Source organism: Erinaceus europaeus, chromosome 8 (genome assembly GCF_950295315.1).
Source record: "Erinaceus europaeus chromosome 8, mEriEur2.1, whole genome shotgun sequence".
Taxonomy (NCBI): Eukaryota; Metazoa; Chordata; class Mammalia; order Eulipotyphla; family Erinaceidae; genus Erinaceus; species Erinaceus europaeus.
In genome coordinates, this window is record NC_080169.1 from 1,982,049 (window position 1) to 2,009,443 (window position 27,395).

A 27,395-nucleotide genomic window follows, 5' to 3' on the forward strand; every position below is an offset into this window, starting at 1 on the left:
CTGGTGTATCGCCTCAAAGTAAACTGGGGTGGGAGGGGGGTTCAGGTCCTGAAACATGGTGGCAGAGGAGGACCTAGAGGGGGTTGGATTGTTATGTGGAAAACAGAAACATGAACAAGGGTTCATGCATAATGGTTATGCAAAGACACTCTTATTCCTGAGGCTCTAAAAGTCTCAGGTTCATGGTGAGTTCTCCTTTTTTACCCCATCTTGGATGGAGCTCAAAGATATCATGTTGAGTGAGATCAGTCAGAAACAGAAGGATCAATATGGGATGATCTCACTCTCAGGCCGAAGCTGAAAAACAAGATCAGAAGGAAAACTCTAAGCAGAACTTGGACTGGAGTTGCTGTACTGCACCAAAGTAAAAGACTCTGGGGTGTGGTGGGGGGAGGGTTCAGGTCCTGAAACATGACAGTGATGAATTTAATACAAACCTCTCATCCTAATACCACCTTTCTCTCCATAGTCCAGTATTCCTGAGTCAAACAGAGAGGAAGAACAGCCTAAGAGCCTAAGTCTTGGGAATAAAGAGTCAAACTGACCTCAATAGAGACCCAGTCTATTTTCCAACCCGGAGAGAGTGAATCATGCTCTCTAAGTCTCACCAGAAGATAGGTGCGATAAAAAAAAAAAAAATCAGCAGACTCTACCTAGAAGCTTTCGTACAAACTTAATGAGATGGACATAGGAAGCACTTCACCTAGGGTCAGGGACATAATAACTATCACGCGCTATCACAGATTGCACTACTGCAGCCATCACACTCACCGTTGGTTTTTACTTTTTTAGATTGCAAAATGTAGGACTACCTCCCACCCCCAAACTAAATTCCGCAGGGAAATTCCCATCCCCCCCAAGGGACAAACATCACAATTCTTCTCCTCTTAAATAAGGGGGGGGGGGAGAGACACACCACAAAGTGTCTGAATGTGAGAGTTCAAATCTCTGAAGATCTAGGAGCTTGACACTGCAAACACAGGAATCCAAATCTCCTCTAGCTTGTGAAATACATTACCAGAGGTGTAACACCTCTTGCCTCGAACAGCAAAAGACAGCAGCTAAGAAAACTGGAGAAGCACGAGCGCACTTCAGCTAGGATGCGCCTGGTCAATTATGAAACCCAACTTGAAGGAGCAGACGCTTCATCTTGAACCCATTTGGTAATAAGCAGAAAGAAAAGAGCAGCCTGGCCTCTGATGAAAACTCCAAAGAGGAGGAGGAAGCTTGGAGAAAATCCAGCAAACTTAGGCAGTGGGACAACACTCTCTGAGCACCAGGCTGGCTTCACCATCACCTACTGTGAGCAGTTTTCCAGACAGAGGCTTCTCTGCTCCTGCATTGTTTGACTCAGAGACACCTCCCCTCCTATAATGCTCATGTCTCCAAGACCACCATCTGCAAAGAACAAAGGCAAAGTCACCTGGTCACCACTGTCCACTCAGCCACCTGCTCTGACCAATACCTCTCATGAGATGATTGAGACAACCAAGGTGAGGAGGAAGGTGTCTTCTAGGAGGGAGCCTACGAGCTGTCAGGGAGACTGTCTGGTGTGGCGAGTGTGACATGGGGGGGACGGACAGATGAGGCACAGGGGAGGCGAGGGGGAGGAGCAGAGCTTGAGGGGGGATTACATCACTTAGATGCAAAAACAAGGACAGCTTAAAAGCCATGCTCTAAATTTCAGCTCAAGAAATGATTTTCCTCTTTTTCTCCAAATGCATCTCTCTTCTAGAAAGTAGATGAAATGATAAAGAGCAGAGAGTAATACAATGTAAAGCAATCAATAAGAAAGTTAGCAAAGACAAGTACTGGTTTTTAAAAGCATTAATAAGCATAATAAGCATGGGATAAGACTGGACAAGAAATAGTGAGAAATTAATCATCACAGTGATTAGAGAAAGAAGTGGCTCTACTGAAGATCTTACAGATACATAAAAAGTTAAGAACACCATGTGAAGGAATACTACAGAGGACACAAAGTTAAATAAAATGGGCAAACACAATCTACCAAGAATCACACAAGAAGAAACAAAAAAAAAACTATGAGAGTCCTATCTGTCTACACAGTATTCAAGTATAATTCCCAGAACCAGCAGCTTTGGGAAGAATACAAAATATCTAAAACACAAATCCCTTGGCCCCGGGGTTCCAGATCTATGAAAGAAATAAACTTGACTTAGAATCTGAGCATGTGTGTTCCTGGTAATCCTGATATAATGTATGAACTCTTTGAGTATCATCTTCCCATGAGAATCCCAGGCTCAGAAGCTTCCACTGATGAATTTTACCAAACATTTAAGAGTGAAGTAATATCAGTCCTACAAAAACTGTTTGAGAAAACAAAGGAAGAAGGTACATTTCTCATTCATTTATCTATTTACTTATTTATTTATTGTCACCAACAGACTTATTGCTAGCACTTGGTGCTGCAAAACCCCATCATTTGCAGAAACCATTTTTATAGAAGGTAGGAGAGGGGGTGAGGAGAAGCAGGGAACAAGAGAGACACCTGCAGCACTGTTCCGCTGCTCTTGAAACTTCTCTCTTGCAGAGGGATGGTGGATTTTACTCACTCGTGTCCCCAGGTGTCCCAACTACCTTGATTTTATTCAGCAGTTTTTGTGGGCGTTACCTTTCAAGAGTAAATACCTTCCTTTTGCTTTTCATTCAGCTTCCCTATAGTGTTGCTCACGTCAAGTGACTAAGCTGACTAGGTCTATCAGGTTCCAGCACTCTAGCCCACTGTATGCACTTCTCAAGGCTGAGTACAAAGACCAGCGGTGAACAGAGATGCCTCGAATCTCTGGCTAAAGCAGTTAGATTTCTTCTGCAAACCTGTACTTTGTCTCCACAGCTTTGTGGATTGGTCTGAGGCAGAAGGCAGGTGCTTTCTCTTCTCTGCCCAAAATGTGCTGGCACCTTTGCAACAATTTCTCTGGCAAAGGAGATCCTGATGAATTAATCTCCTACACAAGCAGAATCAATTCTTGAGGGAGACCAAGTCTTGCAAAGAATTTGCAAGGTTTCACTCTTCATTATAATGAAGCATGGCATTCTGTGGCTATTAATGTTGATTAGGAGAAGAGCACTATGTAAATGGCTAACGTATTTTTATTTCTTTATTGGGGGATTCATGGTTTACAGTCAATAGTTTAAAATACAGTAGTTGGTACATGTGTAACATTTCTCAGTTTTCCACATAACAACACAACCCCCTCTAGGTCCTCCTCTGCCATCATGTTCCAGGACCTGAACCCTCCTCCCCCCACCACCACCCAGAATCCTTTACTTTGGTGCAATACACCAACTCCAGTCCAAGTTCTGCTTTGTGTTTTCCCTTCTGTTCTTACTTTTCAACTTCTGTCTATAAGTGGGGTCAGTTCATATCCATCCTTCTCTTTCTGGCCAATCCCAATGCACATGATTCCTTTAAGCTCCATCCAAGAGGAGGTGAAGAAGGTGAAGCCAGCAGTAAATAGCTAATATTATTGAGCGTTGACTTGAATCGAGGCACATGCCATACTTGGGTTGACTCATTTCATGCTTAGCAGCATGCCCACAAACTAGATGCTAACAGCAACTCAAACCCTTTGAACACACACATGCTCATATAGAGCTTTAAGTATCACATGGTTTTCTATGTACAGATACACATGGATCCTAGGTCAGATCCATGGGTGCTAGGTCAGTTACCACTATTTAGACACTATCACCACATTTGGGAGCTACTCTCTGTCCTGATCCAACTTTCTAGTCCTGTTCTCAACTCTGACACCATCTGCCCAGACAATCCCTTTAGCCCACCTGCATGTTAGCTGTCAGACTCAGGCCAAAATTAGTAAAGTCATGGGCCCCCTGGAATATACCTAAAATAGACTTGCTAGCTTCTTCCAACATGAATACCCTAAATCTCATCTACGATAGTCTTACCTTTAGTTTCCTGATTATTAAATAATTTGTTCTGCTTTATATCTTAATGCTTTTCAGCCACCAAATTGCAGATGCTACCAACCTGACTTTCCTGGGCAGATGACCTCACCCATGTGCCCTGGAATCCTACCTCCCCAGAGCCCTGCCCCAGTACAGAAAGACAGAAACAGACTGGGGGTGTGGATCCACCTGCCAACACCCATGTCCAGTGGAAAAGCAATTACAGAAGCCAGAACTCCCACCTTCGGCTCCCCATAAAGAGTTTTGGTCCACCTTCCCATAGGGGTAAAGAATAAGGAAGCTTCTAGTGGAAGGGATGGGACATATAACTCTGGTGGTGGGAACTGTGCGGGATTGTACCCTTCTTATCCAGTAGACTTGTTATTCATAATTAAATCAATAAAAAATCAACAGTTAAGAAAGACAGAAATGGGATTTCAATGTAAGTCTCTTGGAACCCAGAATCCATGATCTGAGCATTAAAGGTTCCAGTTTTTGTGGGCAAGGCAATATTTAGGCTGTTCTAACTGTGAACCACACAAAATGCACAAGACTAAGTCCTCCAAGGGACTTAAAAACCAAAAAAAATGTCCTTTCAACATGATTTATTTTCCACAAGAGAGACTAATTTAAGAAAATTTTCTCTCTATTCAAAAATAATGATGACAAATAGGAAGTGATTAAAGCTTTACAATGGCTTCATCAGACCCTGGTCTGTTAAGTCCCCAAATCAAGCGTCCAGAGCACATTTCTCAATACAAAGCAATCAGCAGGAGAGAAAGGCAGATGTGGAAGCAACCAGGTGACAGTACAAAGTTAGCGGTCCCGGAGGTAGTGCAGTGGTTAAAACACTGGACTCTTAAGTATGGGGTCCTGAGTTTGATCCCCTGCAACACATGTATCAGAGTGAAGTCTGGTTCTTTCTTTCTCTCTCCTTTTCCTATCTTTCTCATAAATAAATAAATAAAATTTTTAAAAATATAAAGTTGGTGTGACATACCCAGCATACATTAGTCTTTATGTTTAGTGGTTTCTGAAGGTCAGGCAGTGGTACAACCAGTTAAGCAGACACGTTACTGTGCACAAGGACCAGGGTTTAATACCCAGTTCCCATTTGCAGGGGCAGAAGCTACATAAGCAGTGAAGCAGGGCTGCAGGTCTCTCTCTTTCTCTCTACCTTTCTATCTTCCCCTCAGTTTCCTCTCCATCCAAGCTCCTCTTAATTTCTCCCCATCCTACCAAATAAAAGAAAGGAAAAAATGGCCATCAGGAGCAGTGGATTCATGACGCAAGATCAAACCTCAGCAATAACCCTGGTGGCAATAAAAAAAAAAAGTAAATAAATAAGTGGCTGGGGGGGGCAGGTGGTGGCGCACCTGGTTGAGTGCAGGTATTACAGTGCACATGGACCCGGGTTTGAGTCCCCGGTCCCCACCTGCAGGGGGAAAGCTTCACAAGTGGTGAAGCAGGGCTGCAGGTGTCTCTCTGTCTCTCTCCCTCTCTATCACCCCCTTCCCTCTTGGTTTCTGGCTTTCTCTATCCAATAAATAAATATAATAAAAAAATTATAAAGAAAAAAAAAGGCTGGTCCTATGACCACTAGCACCATTATTTGTATTTGCACTGGTTAATTAACTTCATACTCAAGACTACAGACTCAACAACAACAAAAGCACCATTTGCATTACCGAAGGGTTACTATTCTGTTCTTCTCTCTTGACAGTGAGTGATATGAGTAAAAACCTAACTACTTTTTTGATCATCTTTATTTATTGAATAAAGACAGCCAGAAATCGAGAGGGAAGAGGGAGATAGAGAGGGAGACAGACACCTGCAGCCCTGCTTCACCAAAGCATTCTCCCTGCAGGCAGGGACCAGGGGCTAAAAACCGGGTCCTTACACACTGTAACCTGTGTGCTCAACCAGGTAGGCCACCACCAGGTCCCAAGACATACCTATTAATAACTATTAATAGCAAATCATTTGTTAGTACTCATACTGTTATTAATATATATCTTTAAATGACACAAAACAGAGTGAGTCAAGTATATTATGGTAAATTCTGACTATTGGATTTTCAAAGAAAAATAAGCTTCCTTGGGGCCGGGTGGTGGCACACCTGGCTGAGTGCACATATTACAGTACACAGAACTCAAGTTCAAGCCCCTGGTCCCCACCTGCAGGGGGAAAGCTTTGCAAGCGGTGAAGCAGGGCTGCAGGTGTCTCTGTCTCTCTCCTTCTCTATCACCTCCCTCCCTTTCGATTTCTGGCTGTCTCTATCCAATAAACAAATATAGTACACTTAAAAAAAGAAAGAGCAAAACAAGCTCCCAACTAATTTGGTTACACAATAATTAACTATTGCTACCTAATTTCTTTTAAAAGGGGGGGGACAAAAACAGAAAGGCAGGGAGAGAGAGAGAGAGAGAGAGAGAGAGAGAGAGAGAGAGATGGAGACACCACAACACTGAGATGTCCATCACGTGGAGAGGCCTGGCTCGAGCCTGGTTCACGGCATGGCAAACAGTGCTCTGTCCAAGTGAGTTATCTCTTCAACCCTCTATTTAATTTCTGGACTAACTCCAGGAAACTCTTGAATATGCCATAAATGACAAACAGACATTAAAGATTAGAGATCCGTGACTGAAAAGTGAAAAGTCAACAACACACGTCGTCCATTTTCATTCATACAAGATGGCAACCAGACACCCAGTGAACCTTACACCCAACGGACGGGGCAGTGCAATTCACAGCTCACAACAGAGAGGAGCTTCTCCTGTGAGCGCCAGTGAAGCCATGCTTTTAGAAGTACTAGTGAGTTGGAGGAAGAGTCATGATGCATCTTTGTACAGGAAAAAAATACATGATGACTTTTCTCACACCCAACATACTAGAGACTGGACTACCCATGAAGGACCCAGTGAAAGACAGTAGAGGAAATTGTCTGTTGGTGGTAAGTGTCGTGTGCATCCTGTCAGAGGGAGATCAGAAACTGTGCCCCTATAGGGCTGGGTAGATAATGGTTGTGCAAAAAGATAGTCATGCCTGAGCTTCCACAATCCCAGGTTCAATTTCCTGCACCACCATCAGCCAGAGCCGAGCAGTGCTCCCATTAAAAAAAAAACAACTAAATCAATCAATCAATCTATCTATCTATCTGCCTTTCTCTCATGTATCTATGGGAGAAATATATATTTCTGTGCAAAAATATGTCATTTTTCTGACAACCATAATGTGTGTGTATGAAACTGTACACTTGTAACAAGTGCCTTACAAACTATTACCCCCCCCCCAGTAATTTTAAAAGTTATGCTCAGGCTTTAATTTTCCTGAGGAAAAAAGTCATTGAATCCTTCCTAATCTCAGCAGCTCTCCACACTGAAGAGGCGGAGCTGACTTGAATAATTCAGTCACTGGCAAAAGCTTCTAAACTGGAGCCTCCAGCTCCCAACAGCAGCAGATTAAGAGAAAGTTTCTTGTAGTCCTTAGAGATGGAGCTCATCCGTGTAGACCAGAATTGTGTCACTTATGCACTATTTTCTTGGTGCAGGTATTACAGAAGCCACCCAGATTTAAGAGAAGGTGACATGGATTTTTATGTCTTAGTGAAAATGAATTAACGAACTTGAGATCTCCTTCATGCACTGAACGTTCAACTTTTTCAGAATGATTTAGTTTGAGACTTTGCCTAGGGTTGTCATTTTGGAACATGTGAATATCTCACTTGTCGAATAGCAAACCCTTAACATGTATCTTGACACCTCCTTCACATTCTTCTCTGTTTGAACGTATGCTTGTCTACTTGACTCATTTGGACTAAAGATAGCTGTGGTTCCTTTTTTTTTTTCACTTCAGGTTCTAACATACAATCATGTGCCCAACTGGTTAGTTCCATTTTAAGTGTAGTTTTATTTTCTTTAGTTAATAATTAGTCAAATCAGCTGACTTCATTTAGCTGACTAAATGACAAATATTCTATTGAAAGGCATTAGATCTTGTAGCCTTGCTCTGGACACCAGATAAAAGAGAGCTCAGAAACACAAAAATAATTTACCAGAACTTAAAATTTGGCTGTTTCATCTCAGTTATGCATGTATTAACTTTTCAAAGTCACTTTGAAGAAGGAAAACCTACTAGATTATAAAATAGTCATCAGCCAACTACAGCTTAACTAGGGCTGATAATTTTCTGTAGGTATCTCATAAAATACTAGGCAGATCTTTTTTTTTAATTTATTTTCCCTTTTGTTGCCCTTGTTGTTTTTTATTGTTGCAGTTATTATTGTTGTTGTTGATGATGTCGTTGTTGTTGGATAGGACAGAGAGAAATCGAGAGAGAAGGGGAAGACAGAGAAGGGGAGAGAAAGACAGAAACCTGCAGACCTGCTTTACCACCTGTGAAGCGACTCCCCTGCAGGTGGGGAGCCGGGGGCTCAAACCGGGATCCTTTTGCAGGTCCTTGCACTTCGTACCACGTGCACTTAACCTGACTCCCACTAGGCAAATCTTGATAATTCAGCAGAGTAGTTCAGTTGATATTGATTCTACTGGGTCTCACTTTTAGCACTGTTGAAATTCCGAACTGTTCCCAGTGCAGAATTTCAAGTGAGCCAGAGATGCTATAAATAAGCTTTACTGGGTTAGAAAGAGCACCAGTAGGTAGGAAGTAATCTCCCTGCACAGGCAGTCTTATTGGATTGGGTTTTAAATCAACATGATTAAGGAGAACCATGCTTATGCCTTGTGAATGAGTCTTGTTCATGGGTACCAGTCATTATATGAAATTTGTTGAACTGTTTAAATGATAAGTTGACAAGGGCAATTACACAGAAAACTTGCTTCCCCATAAAATTGTCATCAGGTGTTTCTTCTTTCTTTCTTTCTTTCTTTCTTTCTTTCTTTCTTTCTTTCTTTCTTTTTCTTCCGTTCTTCCTTTCTTTCTTAATATAGCTGCAGTTTCAAGTTACCATGTTTGACTGTGAGAATTTATGTCTTTGAGAAAGGATTCCAGACCACGTACAGAATGACCTCAAATCCCTAGAGATCATCAGGTGCTTCTGAGGTGCCACTGAAGGAAGGAGATGCCGCCAGGCTGGGGTTATAAACTGCTGGAAGTGCTCGGACATGCCTTGATTTCAGTGTGCTAAGGAGTGCTGTGATTACAGTGCAGTTAAAGGCAGAGGTGCAAATACAAACACATTCACCATCTTGGGGAACCACAAGCCAGACACATGGCTGGTTTTCATATGTCTGGACAGGAAATACTTTGGTCAGAATGATAAGAAGTTGGGAGTTTCAGCAAAACCAGATAACAAAAGCCTCAGGAAGCTTCAGAGGTCACATATTCTCTCTCTGTGTCCTCTTCCTTTCTGCCTCTATAAATGAGATAATTTAAGAAAAATAAACATGGCACATGCCATGTGAACTGAGACCTGGGATTTTTCACCTGTTCTGCCAGATCCATAGTTCCAAAAAATTTTCCATGATTGGGAGTCGGGCAGTAGCGCAGTGGGTTGAGCGCAAAGTACAAAGACCGGCGTGAGGATCCTGGTTCGAGCCCCCAGCTCCCCACCTGCAGGGGAGTCGCTTCACAGGCGGTGAAGCAGGTCTGCAGGTGTCTGTCTTTCTCTCCCCCTCTCTGTCTTCCCCTTCTCTCTCCTTTTCTCTCTGTCCTACCTAACAACAACGACATCAATAACAATAATAGCCACAACAATAAGGGCAACAAAAGGGAAAAAATGGCCTCCAGGAGCAGTGGATTCATGGTGTAGGCACTGAGCCCCAGCAATAAGCCAGGAGGCAAAAAAAAAAATTCCATGATTTTGTGAAAATTGTACAATTTTTGGTACTGTGTTATTAACAGTTATGTCTTTACTGGTTGTAACTACTCACATCACTCACTATCGAGAGAAAAAAACAGACTTACAAATGAGACGCATGTAAATGAAGTAACTATGATGGAGTTATTTAAAAATTTTTATTATCTTTATTTACTTATTGGATAGAAGCCAGAAATGGAGAGGGAAGGGGGAGATAGAGAGGGAGAGAGACAGAGAGACAACTGCAGCCTTGCTGCACCACTTGCAAAGCTTGCAGGTGGGGACCAAAGGCTCAAACCCAGGTCCTTGCACATTGTAACATGTGCACTCAACCAGGTGTGTCACCACCCAGTCCCTATAATGAAGTTATTTAAGTTCAGTAACATAAGTATTGAATGTCACTGTACAGTATGTTGGGGAGGGACATTTGTATTACTATAAATTCTTCCCTCAGTGAATTACAAAATCTGTGGCTTTGCGTATTATTTATGTTGATTGAAAGTATGGGTATATTAAGTGGAAGTGGGTCACTGAAGATTTATTCTTCTCCACAGTCTGGGTCTAGATGGCTGCCCTGTGCTCCTCAGACTCTTGCTGATGTGTTGCCAAGATGACTTAAGAACCTAGGCACTGAGCCCCAGCAATAACCCTGGAGGCAATACAAAAAAATGAATTGATCAATTTGCGATCTTTCAGGTACTTGCACTTCATATTAGAACTGAAGTCCAGATTAGCTGGTGGAACTGTGGCAGACAGGCTCAGTGTGATACATGAATCAGACTTAGAAATGCTTTTTTTTTTTTTTGCCTCCAGGGTTATTGCTGGGACTTGGTGCCTGCATTACAAATCCACTGCTCTTGGAGGCCATTTTTCTCCTTTGTTACCCTTGTTTATTGTTGTTGGATAGGACAGAGGGAAATGGAGAGAGGAGGGGAAGACAGAGAGGGAGAGAGAAAGACAGACACCTGCAGACCTGCTTCACCGCCTGTGAAGCAAGGCCTCTGCAGGTGGGGAGCCGGGGGCTTTAAGCGGGATCCTTATGCTGGTCCTTGCGCTTCACGCCATGAGCATATAACCCACTGCGCTACCACCTGCCCCCAGAAATTACCTTTTACAGCCCTACCTACTGCTGCCTCCAGACTTTTCCTTGGCCCTCATATGGGCCATCGGGTGGAGGTCTGTGTAGTCATGAAGCCCAGTGGCAAGAACCAGAAAGTATTTAATTGCGTGAATAATTGATTCTGCTCTTCTCTTTGGTCTAAATTCTTTTACTATAGAACTCTAACTTTGGGTGGAGATTCTGGAAGTATTTTTATTCTCCACTAATATTCCAGGCTCTACCATATCTTCATGTAAACAGTTAATTCTAGAAATGTTTACTGTAGCACTGAATATATTTGTTTGAGGTACATTATTCTGAATAGTTGACTATTAACGTATATGACTTGGCTGTTCTGTTGTGTCCAGCCCAAGTAATTTTGAGAACCATAGGTGCCTAAGTGAATCTTTTAGACTTTGATCGCATTCATAGTAGATTTATCACTATGCTTTCAAAGTTATACCCATTGTGGAGTTCTTTGGCTATGTTTTCTCCCATGTGTTTTATGGTTTCCAGCCTAACATAGAAGTCTTTGATCCATTGAACTGAGTTTTGCAAGGTGACATGTGGTGGCCCTCTTCCTTCCTTTCTTTCTTTCTCTCTCTCTCTCTCTCTCTCTCTTTCTTTCTTTCTTTATTTCATCTCTAGGTTTATTGCTGGGACTTGGTGCCTGGACTATGAACCCACTGCTCCTGGAGGCTGTTTTTCCCCTTTTGTTGCCCTTGTTGTTTATCATTGTTGTTGTTATGAGATTAGCAACTTCCACTTCCTGCCTCTTGGAATATGTGACCTAGGATATCATTTAAGAATAAGGAAGCAGGAGTCGGGCAGTAGCACAATGGGTTAAGCGCAGGTGGCACAAAGCGCAAGGACCAGTGTAAGGATCCCAGTTCGAGCCCCCGGCTCCCCACCTGCAGGGGAGTCCGCTTCACAGGCAGTGAAGCAGGTCTGCAGGTGTCTTTCTCTCCCTCTCTCTGTCTTCCCCTCCTCTCTCCACTTCTCTCTGTCCTATCCAATAATAATGGCATCAATAACAACAATAACAATAATAACAACAAGAGCAACAAGGGCAACAAAAATGGGGGAAAAAATAGCTTCCGGGAACAGTGAATTTGTAGTGCCTCCACCAAGTCCCAGCAAGAACCCCAGAGGCAAAAAAAAAGAATAAAGAAGCTTCCAGTGGAAGGGATGGGATGTGGAACTCTGGTGGTATGAATTGCATGTATCTCTCTTATCCCACAATCTTGTCGATCATTATTCAATCATAAATAAACAAATAAATAAATAAAAGAGTACCTCTCCCTTGAGGCCACCATGCAGCAAGACTCAAACCCCACAAATAGATCGTTAAAAATGAAGCTGTGTGAAGAGGAAGAGAAAAAAGAGGAGGAAGAGAAAGACTGAAAGAAAGAGGAAGAAGAAGAGAGAGAAACAAGGGCCTCCAAGGCTCCCCAGATAGGAGTGCAGAAAGTACGGTGGAGATGAGTCCTCCGCCCAAAGCAGCCCCAGTCGACACTGGGTGGATCAGACCCCAACCATTCAGTCAGGTACTTCTTGAATCCCTGACCCATAACATCGTAACCAACACAAAACAGCAGGTTCAAGCCTGAAGCTGGGGGGTGATTTGTTCCACACTATTAGCTTAAAACGTAGCTCTACTTCTTACGAAAATATGTGCGTGATTAAAAATGGAAGGTCACAGTGGATAAAGCACTGGGCCTCAGACCAAGAGGTCCAGGTGTAACCCCAGCACTGCACATGCTAAGGAGACACTCTGGTTCCTGCTTCTCTCTTCTTCACTCTCTTCTCCCCTACACACACACTTTCTCTCATTCCCCCTCTCCTTAACACTCTTTCTTATAAATACATAAATCTTTTAAAAAGAGAAGAGCTCAGCTCAACCCTCTATTACCTATACTTGACTGACTTGAATGAAGTTGGTACAAGACAGTCTGCTTTTTATTACTGCACTGATATGATTAAAAATACAGCGGCATTCCTGACAGACATGCAAAAAATTGCCTTCAACGTGTCGACATGCTAATTTAAAACTTGACAAGTTGGAGTAGCTCTCTTGTAAAACTCCTTCTCATCTGCCCATTTATCTGTCCTTAAACTAAAACTTAAAGCATCTCATATCCTATTTGACTACATGTGATAATGACAAATCACCTTTTCCTACTGAAAGCCATGATGCCCTCTAATCTGAGTGATTAATTTGCATCCTGCTCAATGGCTCACAAGCAATTACCACCAGGTGCCTGATGAACCTGAACAGGATAGAATCATTTAACCATCTGTGTAAGTTCACAAGTTTGGAGGAATACAGCAACCTCTAGGAAGCTTCAGAGCTTCAGAGCTTTTTTCAGGATTTAAGTACTTCTACATTACAAAAGAAATGATGACATCACTACACTGGAATCCTGTCTTTATGTGGACACCACAGGACACAGGAGTCTCTGCTAGGAGATGCTGCCTGGGTAGAGGAAACAGTACAATGGTTCTGCAAAGGACGCTCAGGCCCTAGGCTCTGAAGGCCCAGGGTCAGGCCTCTATGCTGTCATAAGCCAGAGAGAGCTGAGTGGTGCTCTGGTCAAAATAAATAAATAAATAAATAAAAATTTTAAAATGATGTTCATTATAATGTGAAAGTGGAAATCTGAAATGAACACTATTGATATGAATGGGCAGATTTTAATTGGAGTAGTGTTTTGTCGGGATGCATTGGATCAACCTTCTCGTGGTGCATCCCGTGAGACCCATTCATTGGGGAAACTGACGATCCTTCCTAGCCGACTGAATCCACATGGATCCCAGTCACTTTCAAAGCCAGCAACAAGCAGACATCAGGCTCAACCTGACGCTGTCGACTGGCTACGGAAGAAGGGCAAACGCTAGAAGAAGAAGAAAGTGTTTTGTCATTCTTTTTAGTCTGAATGTAATCTGTTTTAAAACAGTACTAATTCAAACACAATCAATAAAAATCAGGCATACCTTTCAGGCTGTACTGTAGGTTTCTAACACTTAGCAAAAGAAATGTTCTAAGACTCTGTTTCTTTAAATGTGCTTTTTAAAGTCTTCTTAAACAGAATAGGTGTTTTGACATGCCCACTAACTATATCTTCAAAGACTCTTCCTTACTAAGAGGCCATTGAGGGCAAAGTAGCTAACATCAGAACACTCTTTTTGTTTTACAAAAGGTCATAGCTCATGGAGTGAGGGAGATAACATGGTGGTTATGCTCTCATGAGGTTCAATTCCTAGCACCACCACAAGCCAGAGCTGAGCAGTACTCTGGGGAAAAGAAAACAGAATAATAGATAGTATCAATACTCCGGTTTTCATTGGCTCATACCATTAAAATTCGAACCCTTCCAGAATTCATTCAGACTTTTCCTGGGAAAACTTGAAGAAAAAAAAGCATAGAATATGTAAAGTAAGAAACACACACACTGAGGATAGTAACTCATGGGGATGTTTCAGATAGCTACAGAGTTACACTGTGTATAAAATAGGTATGGTGGGGCCGGGCGGTGGCGCAGTGGGTTAAACGCAGGTGGCACAAAGCGCAGGGACCGGCGTAAGAATCCCCGTTCGAGCCCCCGGCTCCCCACCTGCAGGGGAGTCGCTTCACAGGTGGTAAAGCAGGTCTGCAGGTGTCTGTCTTTCTCTCCCCCTCTCTGTCTTCCTCTCCTCTCTCCATTTCTCTCTGTCCTATCCAATAGCAGCAGCAGCAACAGCAACAACAATGGGGGGGATGGCTACCAGGAGCTGTGGATTCCTAGTGCAGGCACCGAGCCCCAGCAATAACCCTGGAGGCAAAAAAAAAGAGAAAGAGAAAGAAAAGTTGCGGCATTTTCCTTTGGTGTCACCAGAAAACAGCCTAGAAAACAGCAATTAAAGACACTAGTCTGAAAGAAGAACAGTGAGCACTCTTTCATCTACTTACTATATCCCAGGCACTGAGAGACCTATGGGGGAGAAGCAGAAGGTAAACTACACCAGAGGCTCGTGGCTAGGTGGGGAGCAAGAAAAGAGATAGTAAGGGTAGTAGCCAGAACAACACACAGAAACACGCATAGTTTCAAAAGCACTAGGAGAACAGAAAAGAAGCAACAGCTTACACAAAGATGCAGAGGAATGAGTCAGTGCAGTGGCTTTAGAGAAATCACAATCAACAACAACAAAACAAATGACCCCCTCCAAAAGAGGAGAGAGGACAGAACATTCACCACAGAAGAGATCCAAAAGGCCAACAGACTTATGAGAAAATGCTCCAAGTCTCTGATGGTCTGAGAAATGCAAATAAAGACAGCAATGAGATACCACTTCACTCCTGTAAGAATGCCAGACATCAGAAAAGGTAGCAGCATCAAATGCTGGAGAGGCTATAGGGACAAAGGAACCTTCCTGCACTGCTGGTGGGAATATCAATGGGTCCAGCCCCTGTGGAGAGCAGTCTGGAGAACTCTGAGAAGGCTAGAAGTGGGCCTGCCCTGTGACCCTGCAATTCCTCTCCTGGGGATAGATCCTAAGGAACCCAACACACCCATCCAAAGAGATCTTTGTTGACCTACATTCACAGCAGCACAATTTGTAGTAGCCAAAACCTAGAAGCAACTGAAGTGTCTAATTACAAATGAGTAGCTGATAAAGTAGTGGTCAATATACACAATGGAATACTACTCAGCTACAAAAAAAATGGTGAATCCATCTTTTTCACCCCATCTTGGATGGAGCTTGTTGTTTTTGCCGGCCTGGCTTCACGGGCAGGTAACAGATGACCTGGGACTCATGGTTGAGCTGTAGGCAGTATCTCTTTATTCATGCAGGACGCAGCGCAATCTATACCGAGCTAAGCTAAAACTAAAAAGTACAATCTTGTCCTTAGCCCAGTAGGGTGGGAACAGGATGGGACGCAGAGAGGGTGGAGAGAAAAGTGACTGGTGAAAATCAGGGTGTGACAAGGAGAGGGGGTGGAGCAGGTGAGAATTCTACCACTAAACCACCAATGCCCTGGAGGGAAGGTGGTGCTTGTTAACAGAGGCTATGTAAATAGAATGAAGTGGTTATGTAAATAGAATAGTGTTAAGCAGGGGGGATTAAACTAATGAAACAGAAGGGGTTTTTAAAGCATACCAACAGAGCTTGAAGGAATCATGTGAAGTGAGATAAGCCAGAAAGAAAAGGATGATCCCACTTATGAGACAGAAGCTGAAAAATAAAAACAGAAGAGAAACACAAAACAGAACTTGGACTGGAGCTGGTGTCCTGCACCAAAGTAAAGGACTCTGGGGTGGGTGGGGGGAGGGTTCAGGTCCTGGGACAGGATGGTGGAGGAGGCCTTAGGTGGGGGGTTAGAGTGTTATGTGGAAAACTGGGAAATGTAACACATGGACCAATGACTGTGTTTTACTGTAGCGGATATCTTCGCCCACCCTGTCCAACGCTTGACGTCTCGTCACCCAATCTGGTCCCCTACGCCTACACTGAACTTCTCTGTTCCAGACTCTTGGAAACAGAGTTGGCAGTCAGCTGAGGTAAAGAACAAACACCTCATCACAGACCCCTGCAAGCGTCAACCTGGCTTTGACCTAGCACATTATGATTGGGTCCTCCTCAATCACTATTGAATAGGCCATGGCCGGTGCGCCGCTATGTTCCATCGCTGGGGAGCCAGAGACGACCCGAACTGCCCCTGCGGCTCCAGACAGACTATGACCCACATAGTCAACGACTGCCACCTCTCCAGATTCAAAGGAGGTCTCGAAACTTTACATCAGGCTCAACCTGACGCTGTTGTCTGGCTACGGAAGAAGGGCAAACGCTAGAAGAAGACTGTAGCCTGTAAACCATGAATCCTCCCAATAAAGGGGACAAAGAGTTAACAACCATCTCAACAGGCTACATTTGCTCATTCTGTGAAAGCCTAACTGGTATGCTAGATAACTTTCCAATCAACAAACTCCATGTCACATGACTCAAGAAAAGCCCCCAGAATATCCCTAAGATAAAAACATTCACTATAAGTTTGTTGAAGTTCTTCCTAAGACACCATCCATGATCTTACCTGGACCTTTAGAGTCACAGCGTGATTCTAACCCTAAGGTTTAGAGAGTAACAGCTACTGATGCTGGAGAAGTAGAAGATAGAGGTGTTTGAATATTCCGCTAAGACTCCATCAGATGCATAAAAACAAGTAACTGCATATTAAAAAAAAAACCAGAGAGTTCATCAAGAAGTATATCTCTTCACTGCTTGTTACCATTCTGTTATGTATAGAACCCACCCTAGCCCTCACATAATCATAGTCCGCAGACAGGCACTCATGCTCATAGGCTGGAAGGTACCACATTCAAAAAGCCAGTGAGCCATTTCATTTTGGATGCAAAAGTGCTGAAGATGTGAATCCACAGTAAGATCTGCTTAAGTGGAGGGTCCCTGCACACCTGGCCCCACACAGGGCTCAGAGCCAGGCATCCTGTCTCCCCACATCACCTTTTCTGTGCAGTGGCTGTAAGAAGGATGAAGACAGATGATATTCTATTTTAAACACACGTTTCATAGTAAAATAAAATGAAGATGACTTTTCCTAAAGGAATGTATTTGTTGCTACCTGTGCTTTGAGCTCAATGCTCTTCTGTGAACGAAATAGGCAAAGGCGAGCTCAAATACTAAATGTATATTCAAAGACCCTTCATGTTCTCCATCCAAAAACCATTGGCAACCCAGTCCAGTCCCTGCTGGGTCAAGGTTTTTAACAAAATCCCTAGACAGTTCATCAGGAATAAGCTTTTTAATCCATAAGATCCGCTCTCGTGCGAAGGTACAAGGTTACCAGGCAACATTAAATGTCAAAAATCAATTCTTAATTACAGGGTCAGCTACGATATAAAGAGAAAACAGGCAATTCACTGAGAAGGAGCCAAGAGATTCTTTATTACAGTCTATGTCAGTATTCACCAGGTCAGACGTGCACAGACACGGGCCACACACATGGCCCAACCAAGGAGGTGGCCCGTGAGAAAGGCACTCTTACCTCTGTGATGTTTTCTTGTATTTCCTCCTGTGGGAAGAGAACATAGACACATATCAGAGGAGCGGCTAGAAAAAGGTAAGTTCATCAGGGATGGGGTGGGGTAAAAACTTTACAAAGGGTTCTTTCTATAAGGTCAAGAGACTTCAGAATCCAGTGAAAATGTCTATATCACTGTGCTATATTGTGGTCAGATATATATATATTCACAGCCTTAAAAGTCACAGGTAATGTTCCAAGAGCTTAAGGGCTCTGACTTCTGTGTTCTGCCTGTCCACCTCTGAGAAGACTGCAGCATCGTGATTGACATCAAGCTTCCAGCACAGCCAGACAAGGTTCAGCCTCCAGGACTCACATATACCAGGTGCACAAGGTTGTCCAGGAGTAAATAAGCAGTTTTGTTCTGACACATAATAAATGGCAAACAAATCAGTACTGTTCTGATCATGCCCTATCATTCAGCATAAAGTCCCCTTAAAGATGTGCCTTGCCTTCTGAAAAGTAACTGTGACGCTGTTGTGATGGCGTGATGGCTATGCAAGGATTTCATATCTAAGGCTCTGACGTCGCAGGTTCAACTCCTGGCACCACCATGAGCCAGAGCTGAGCAGAGCTCTCGTTAGAAAGAAAGAGAGAGAGAGAGAGAGAAACAGGAAGGAAGGAAGGAAGGAAGGAAGGAAGGAAGGGAGGGAGGGAGGGAGGAAGGGAGGGAAAGAAAGAAAAGAAGGAAGGGAGGAAATAAAGGAAGGAAGGGAGGGAGGGAGAGGGAGGAAGGGAAAACAGCAGCACTGTAATTAATTGTGTTGTATCAATCAGCTAAGACGTAAGATGGCATAAGGCCTTCAAGGAAGGGAATAAAAGTAGTCGCCATGTCCCTTAAGACTCGTGAGAACCATGCTGGCTATTGTTGGGGGGGGGGGGGCAGAGAAGTTTGGTGGTAGGTGCAGTGTGGAGATACATTCCTATAATCTTATCATCTAGTAAAGCACTCAAAACTGTTAAAGAGAAAGTTCCTAGAGCATCTGCAGAGCACACTGACGAGAGTTCATAATGCTGGGATGCGTATTTGACAGCGGCCAAGAGTCACTTTTGTAAGTTCTCATTATAAACTATAAAAGTCTCAAAAGCGTGTGGTGGTGTTGGTTAACTAGAATTCTTGCGACCATTTCACACTCACAAATATTAAGTGATTGTATTGTGCACTTGAAACTAAGGTATATCAATCCTATTAAGAAAGAAAGAGAGAAAGGAAGGGAGGGAGGGAGGGAGGGAGGGAGGGAGGGAGGGAGGGAGGGAGGGAGGGAGGGAGGAAGGGAGGAAGGAAGGGAACAAGACAAGGAGGAAGCCCAGAAGCAAAGAGATCATGGCAGCACCAGGAATCTGCTCAGAGCTCTCTGTGTGCTGCAGCTTCTGGGACTTGGCAGGAGTGTGCAGGAAGCTCCTCCCAGCGACCTGCCTAGAGACTCATGGGAAGGGCCTGACCAGACAGAGACCCACGTGCTTGCATGAGAGCACGCAGGTCAGGACACTGGCACTGTAGAGCCGAGGGCGTCAGCTTTAGTGTTCAGAGAGCAGCACAGCCCCTTCAGGCTGGAGAGACAGCATAACTGCTCTGCAAAAGGCTTTCAGGACCTGGGCCCAGGTTCGATCCCCAGCACCACCATCAGCCAGAGCTAAGCAGTGCTCTGACTCCCTCTATCTGTGTGTATCTTTCGCTCTGTATTTCTCGCATTTTAAATAAATAAATAAGGGCTGGACGGTGGTGCACCTGGTTAAGCGTGCACACTTCCATGCCCAAGGACCCAGGTTCAAACTGCCACTCCCCACCTGCAGAGAGGATGCTTGAGAATCACTGAAGCAGGTCTGCAGGTGTCTGTCTTGTTTTCTCTCTCTCTATCTCCCCCTCCCCACTCTCCTTTATTGATTTGTTATTGGTTAGAGACAGAAATTGAGAGGGGAGAGAGACAGAGAGACACCTGCAGCCCTGCTTCACCACTCTTAAAGCTTTCCCCCTGCAGGTGGGGCCCGGGGGCTTGAACCTGGGTCCTTGTCTACTGTAATGTGAGTGATTCATCAGGCGCACCACTACCTGGACCTTCCCCCTCCTCTCTTAATTTCTCTCTGTCCTTTGGAACAAAATAGAAAAATAAAAAACAAGAAAAATGGCTGCCAGGAATTGTGGCTTTATAATGTAGTCACTAAGCCCCAGCAATAACCCTGGAAGCAAAAATAAATAAGTTGATCTAAAAAACATTATACCTGGGTGGGTGGAGGCACCACTAGGTGGTCACATAGCTCACCATAACCAAGTATTCACAGTCAAAGCCCCAGTCCCATCTGCAGGGGGAAAATTGGGTTTGTTTTTTGTTTGTTTGTTTGTTTGTTTGTTGCCTCCAGGGTTATCACTGTGGCTCAGTGCCTGCACTATGAATCCACTGCTCCTGGAGGCCATTTTTCCCATTTTGTTGCCCTTGTTGTTGCACTTGATGTAGTTGTTATTGTTGTCATAGCTGTTGTTGCTGTTGGATAGGACAAAGAGAAATGGAGAGAGGAGGGGAAGACAGAGAGGGGGAAAGACCTGCAGACCTGCTTCACTGCTTCTGAAGGGACCCTTCTGCAGGTGGGGAGCCGGGGGCTGGAACCCAGATCCCTGAGCCGGTCCTTGTGTTTTACGCCATGTGCATCTAACCCGGTGTGCTAACGCTTGGCCCACAGCGAATGTGTTTCTATCTGGCTGGGCAGTGGAGAGAAGACAAAGCCTTGAGAAGACATAACCCAAGCCAGAAACCCCACAGGAAGCCCCAGCTGGTACTGCAGCAGCTCACAGAGGCAGTCCACACACAGTCTGAGTGCTGGGTGCTCAAAGACTCAGAAGGCCCTTCTCTCCATTGTTGCTTCCTCCCATACCCCTTCAGTGCCTGCAGACAGCTGGCCAGACACCGAAACTCGAATCTCCTTTCAGCCTACTTCTTTCCTGGGTCTGGCTTAAAAATTCCAGCATCCAGATTACTGTGGATAGGTTCCCAAATAGAAAACCCACACACAGAAAACTGGGGGAAAAAACTTTATTTGCAAAGCAAGTTCATTCATTTATTTGATTTTTTATTTTTTTAAGCAGACCAAGCAAAATGAAATATTCAAAACTGGGCACTGAGTGCCAACAACAACAACAACAAAAATACAGAAAGTTTTTTTTCTTTAGAGAAAGAAAATAAAAAGTAAATGTCACACTTGTAAAAGTTCAAGGAATACTTTTTCCCCCACAAACTATTTTCTCTTCTACCCACATAATTACAACCACTTGCTCTGTTACAACCACAGCAAAACTGTATGGCAAGGGATGGGATTTTTTTACCTCCTCCATCCTGGGTGCCTGGCTCCTAGCTAGATAAGCATGGTGAGAAACACTGAAAACAAAAATACCTGAATATCTAGGGCAATGGTGTCAGAGTGGAAGCAAATTCAAAGGACTAAGATCACTTCTCACTCTTAACAGACATGTCCTTGTAATCAGGGAAGGGACGGGAGCTCTTTTAAATGGAATTATCCAGAGAGTGGCTTCAACTTGCCAACTCGTTTTTCATGGAATATGCTTCATCAGAACAAAAACTGTATCTCCCGCTGAGTGGAATTTCAGTCTGATTTTTCTAAACTTTTTTTGGCTACTTCAATAATGTTCTTTCATGCTATCCTCTTTCCAATTCTTTTTTTTAAAAACTTTATTTATGTGTGTAGACAGGTTAGTAGATTACAGTACAGTTGGACATTTCTTGTCACACCATGACAGGTGTCTACAAAACACTTTTACCCCCAGCTCAGGCCCTCTTCCATCATCTGACCCAGGACCACAAAGCCCTCCTCCTCACCCCGTGCCCCAGCCTCCCAACTTCCCCTCCCTCCCCAATTCTTTGCAAAGTAGGAGATAGCGAGGGAGAAACAGACACCTGCAGTCCTGCCTCACCACTTGGGAAGCTCTCCCCCTGCAAGTAGAGACCAGGGGCTTGAACCCGGATCCTTGTGTACTGTAGTGTGTACACTCAACCAAGTGCATCACCAACCACCTGGCCCCACTTCCCTAATACTTATAATAAAAACTGCACCTGGCAGAAAATAACCACTGGCCATCTGCAACTCCAGATTAATTTTAATAATACAATAGCTCCTTGAGAGTGGAAGTCTTCTCTGGATACAGGCTCCGTAAATGTTTGCAATTTAAATATTACACATATAGGAGTCATGCGGTAGCACAGTGGGTTAAATGCACATGGCGCAGAGCGCAAGGACCGGCGGAAGGATCCTGGTTCGAGCCTCCGGCTCCCCACCTGCAGGGGAGTCACTTCACAGGCAGTGAAGCAGGTCTGCAGGTGTCTATCTTTCTCTCCCCCTTTCTCTGTCTTCCCCTCCTCTCTCCATTTCTCTCTGTCCTATCCAACAATGACGACATCAATAACAACAATAATAACTACAACAACAATGAAAAACACAGGCAACAAAAGGGAAAATAAATAAATATTTTTTTAAAAATTTTAAATCTTTAAAAAATATATTACAGATATAAAGCCAGTGTTCAAAACACAGAAGAAAAAATAATAATAAAACCAACTAGTAGATACACTCCTCTGGACCATTTTGAACTCAACAGTCAACTGAAGTCACATAAACTTATGAACCAAATTCTCCTTAGCCACAGGTGTGTCACTGAGACTCTACTAGGATGCCCAAAGATGGTGCTTTGAATACTTCTTTCACCTATTTTTTTACAATGACTCGTTTCAGTCAGGGGCTTCTCACACAGAACAGCAGTTTTAAGCAACATTTATGGAGTTTTCTCATTAATCCTCATAATATATAAGTGAACTAGGAGGACCTGGTAATAAAAATGCCTACAGCTCTTCCTAGCTAGCAGACAAGCTTCCCAAGCTACAACCACCTGGGTAGCACATACTAGACGTGGTCCCCTAAGACATGTCCTAAGACCCCCTCAGCGGAGTTATCCTCAGACAACTGTCAAAGAGGTGGCAGGTGGGGGTGTGGGAGGAGGTGGAGTGCTAGTCTAGATCTGAACTTCTTCTAGCTCCGGGTTTAGCCTTTCAGCTCTGGAGTCCTTAACAGTGTGTCTCCAGAGTGCAGGAAAAGTCCAAGTTATGGGGACAGTTGGCCTGTCTGCAATCTGGATAAACACGATTTTCAAGTACCCGTTGTGCACGTCCCAGCCAAAACACTCAATGTGCTCTCATGTTCGAGTCTAGATGTTCACTTTTCTGGAAAGGAAAGAGGAGGCAGGCAGACTCTGAAGCACTGGTGTCCCTCCCATAGACTCTCGGGTGAGAATGGAAATAGATGGAGGGAGGACCATTTCGGTCAGGGCTCAAGAACATGGAGAGGCCGTAAAGGAAGCAGAAGGGAAAACACAACACTGCAGGGCTACCCCCAGAGTGAGTTCCCCATCCAGGAACAGCTGAATTTACCACCTGAAAAGCTGTAAAGTCCATCCCCGTAGTCTAGCACAGACCCCACTATGAAGGCCCAAGATCTACAAGGTAAAGCAAGATCTGGCCCTCTCTCCCATGTGCTCAGTCTCCCATCTGCCCACTGTCTTTACTGCAGCTAGCTGGCCTTCTGTTTTCTTTTCTTATATTTATTTATTTATTTATTTATTTATTTATTTTCCCTTTTGTTGCCCTTGTGTTTTTATTATCGTTTTTATTGTTGTAGTTATTATTGATATCGTTGTTGTTGGATAGGACAGAGAGAAATGGAGAGAAAAGGAGAAGACAGAGAGGGGGAGAGAAAGACAGACACCTGCAGACCTGCTTCACCGCCTGTGAAGCGACTCCCCTGCAGGTGGGGAGCCGGAGGCTCAAACCGGGATCCTTCCACCGGTTCTTGCACTTTGCGCCACATGCGCTTAAGCCGCTGCGCCACCACCAGACTCCCAGCCTTTTGTTTTCTTAGAGGTGCCAAGTCCTTTGGGGGAGCGCACGTCTAACATACGTCTCATATAGGGCACCCTTCCTGAGTGGCTTACTGGACTACACTAACTATTCTGCATGTTTTATACTGTAGGGCGCCCTTCCTTAGTGGCTTACTGGACTACACGACCTATTCTGCATGTTTTGTACTGTAGGGCGCCCTTCCTGAGTGGCTTACTGGACTACACGACCTATTCTGCATGTTTTGTACTGTAGGGCGCCCTTTCTGAGTGACTTACTGGACTACACGACCTATTCTGCATGTTTTGGCTTGATCTCACTTGCTCAGAGATGTCTTCCCTGACTCTTCTAATGGGTGAGGGCATCCTCTTTGAATGTTTTTACAAAAGCCTGCACTTCTTGCCAGATCCAAGGCAGTGTCTCTGGGATTATGTGCTTAACACTGGCCTCCGGCCGGAGACTGGACACTAACTAGCAGTGGGAGTCCTGTTACCCACAGTGTTTAGCGCGATGTAAGAGTAGCGTGTGTTGAATCAGTGAGAGAATTAATTTCCTGAGTCTAAGTGTGTGTATTCACCCAATTACACAAATTAAACTCATCATCTATGATCATAAATCATGTGTCTTCAGCTGAACTCTTCTCTTAAGCCTTTTCACACTTTCACAACCAGCAACACACACGTTCTTCTTGACTCATGAAGAGTTTCGTAAGGGCAGCAGTCAAAGATCTTTAAATAAAGTGTACACTCCAATAAACCCGAAAACTCAGACTTCACAGTATACTTTCTCCAGAAAGTATGTTGCATATGTTAGAGAATTTATTTTTTATTTTTTTAGTGACTAGTAGCAAACTGTCATGGTCATTCTCAAAACTGCTACAAAGTATTTGGTGAGCCTCCTATATATGGATCATTTTTTTATTTCAGCTTTAATTCCATACAGTTATGGGGGGAAATGGGTGGAGGAGAAAGAGGCAGAGACAGTACTGCAGCACTCTACCCTCCACAGGGCTCTTCCGTGGCCTCCTTGGTGTCCCCACGTGCAAGCACCAAACCCAAAAGCTCACACGTGGCAGTGCACTGCCCTATCGACTGCACTGTCTCCTGGCCCCTAGGGACCATCTTTCTTCGTCACTTCTCAGAAAACACTGACACGGGTCCTTCAAGGGCTTCCCCTTTGTATGAGGAAACGAGTTTCCAGGAAAGCAGTTTTCTGGGAGCCAAAGAAAATTGAAGCCAGGAACTGGGAAGTGGTGACACACCCAGTAGAACACAGACATTACCAAGCAGAAGGACGTGGGTTTGAGCCCTCAGCCCCCACCTGCAAGGGGGAAGCTTCAAGAGCGGTGAAGTAGTGCTGCAGGCCTCTCTCTCTCTCTCTCTCTCTCTCCCTATCTACCTACCTATCTATTTATCTTTCTCGCCCTCCCTCTCTCTTCTTCCCTGCTCAACTTCTCTGTTTTCCCAACAAGATACAGAGCTTCAAAGATATCTAAGTCCAAACAAACTCAAGAGTAAGCTGTGTCTTGTCTCTATCACCACTGTATACTTATGCTCCTACCAAATATGCCCCATTCTTTCACTGAGAGTGATGAGACTGTCGCAGTCAAAGCACTTTACCCGGCTGGTCCTCAGACTTCTCCAGACTGCCCTCCACAATTCTTCCAGAGCAAACCTTTTTATTTATTTATTTATTTATTTGAATTTCAATCTCTGTATTGCTATATGGAAAGCTGGGGAAATGTTATGCATGTACAAACTATTGTATTTACTGTCAAATATAAAACATTAATTCCCCAATAAAAAAATTAAATTTTTTTAAAAAGAATTTCAATCTCAACTCTGACACCAGCTTCCCAGACAATACTTTTAGTCCACCTGCATGTTAGCTGTCAGGCTCCGACTAAAATCATGGCCCCCTTGGAACATACCTAAAATAGACTTCCTAGCTTCTTCCCACCTGAAGACCCCTAATTTCATCTGCTCTATTCCTACCTTTGGGTTCCTGTTTGTTAAACAATTTGTCCTGCTTTATATCTTTCAGACACCATGTTGCAGATGGTACTCTGATGCCATCCTGACTTCCCTGGACAGATAACCTTATCAATGTGTCCTGGAACCTCCCCTCCCCAGAGCCCTGCCCCACTAGGGAAAGACAGAAACAGCCTGGGGGTGTGGATCCACCTGCCAACACCCATGTCCAGCGGAGAAACAATTACAGAAGCCAGAACTCCCACCTTCTGCTCCCCATAAAGAATTTGGGTTCATACACCCAGAGGGATAAAGAACAGGGAAGCTTCCAATGGAGCGGATGGGACAGGGAACTCTGGTGGTGGGAACTGTGTGGAACTGTACCCCTGTTATCCTATAATCTTACGAATCATTATTAAATCACTAATAAAAAATAAATAGGAAGTCAGGTGGTAGCACAGTGGGTTAAACGCAGGTGTTGCAAAGCACAAGGAACAGCATGAAGATTCTGGTTGGAGCCCCCAGCTCCCCACCTGTAGGGGAGTCACTTCACAGGTGGTGAAGCAGGTCTGCAGGTGTCTGTCTTTCTCTCCCCTCTCTGTCTTCCCCTCCTCTCTCCATTTCTCTCTGTCCTATCCAACAACAATGACATCAATAATAACTACAACAATAAAACAGTAAGGGCAACAAAAATGGAATAAATAAATAAATTTAAAATAATAAGAGTCAATCAATAAATAAACACCCCCCAAGAAGTGGGAAATGAAACCAGTGGTGGAGATGAAACCATCCTGAGAGCTCAGCAGAAGAGAAAGCTGCTGTCTCCCCAGGCCAGCCAGGTAACCTCAAAGGACTCTGCTGCTCCCCACTGGGCCCCTGTCATGCTTGAGGCCACAGCAACTGCGTGAACGCTGAGACACCACCATTGGTCAGCCCGGAATCTTAAATCCACCCTACTGTGGGGAGCAGGAGGTAGGTCAGAAGAGAAAAGGGCCCATCACCTTGACAGTGAGTAAGAAAGTATGCAAGGGGGACGGAAACAACACTCCCAGAACAATGAGCCAGACATTGAAATGAGAGTAAAGGGGCCAGCAGATGGCTCACTGGGCAGCGCACACGTGTCACCATACATGAGGACCAGGGTCCCGGCCACTAGCTGCCACCTGGGAGCCCCTGCAGGGAGGGAGCTCCCAAAGTGGTGGGACAGCACTGCACTGTCATGCTTTTCTCTTTCCCTATTTCTCCATCTCTCTCTCTCTCTCTCTCTCTCCCTCTCCCTCTCTCCCTCTCCCTCTCTCCCTCTCCCTCTCTCCCTCTCCCTCTCTCCCTCCCTCCCTCTTTCCCTCACCCTCTCCTTCTCCTTCTCCCTTGCCTTCTATCTAGACCAGGAGGAAAAGATAACCACCAGGAATAGTAGAGTCCTTCTCTCTCTCACTCTCTCTCTCTCTCTCTCCCTCTCCCCCTCCCCCTACCCCTCCCCCTCCTCCTCTCCTTTGCCTTCTATCTAGACTGGGAGAAAAAGATGGCCACTAGGAATAGTAGAGTCTTTCTCTCTCTCTCTCTCTCTGGCCACTAGGAATAGTAGAGTCCTTCTCTCTCTCTCTCT

General features: G+C 44.3%; 1 protein-coding gene across 9 annotated transcripts in view; it reads right to left on the minus strand.

The window, feature by feature from the left end:
• The window catches only part of PDE1C (phosphodiesterase 1C), a 432,015-nt gene that overhangs the window by 248,694 nt on the left and 155,926 nt on the right, over positions 1–27,395 (minus strand). For 8 of the 9 annotated variants that reach the window (XR_009551116.1, XR_009551115.1, XM_060195817.1 and 5 more), the window contains exon 3: positions 17,890–17,916. The exons of the other annotated variant lie outside the window; for it this stretch is intronic. Coding sequence is in view for 6 of the 8 variants with exons in the window: in XM_060195817.1 (XP_060051800.1) it covers positions 17,890–17,916 (27 nt within the window). In the remaining 2 variants the exon portion in view is untranslated. The remainder of the gene's footprint in view (positions 1–17,889; positions 17,917–27,395) is intronic. 9 annotated transcript variants of the gene reach the window in all.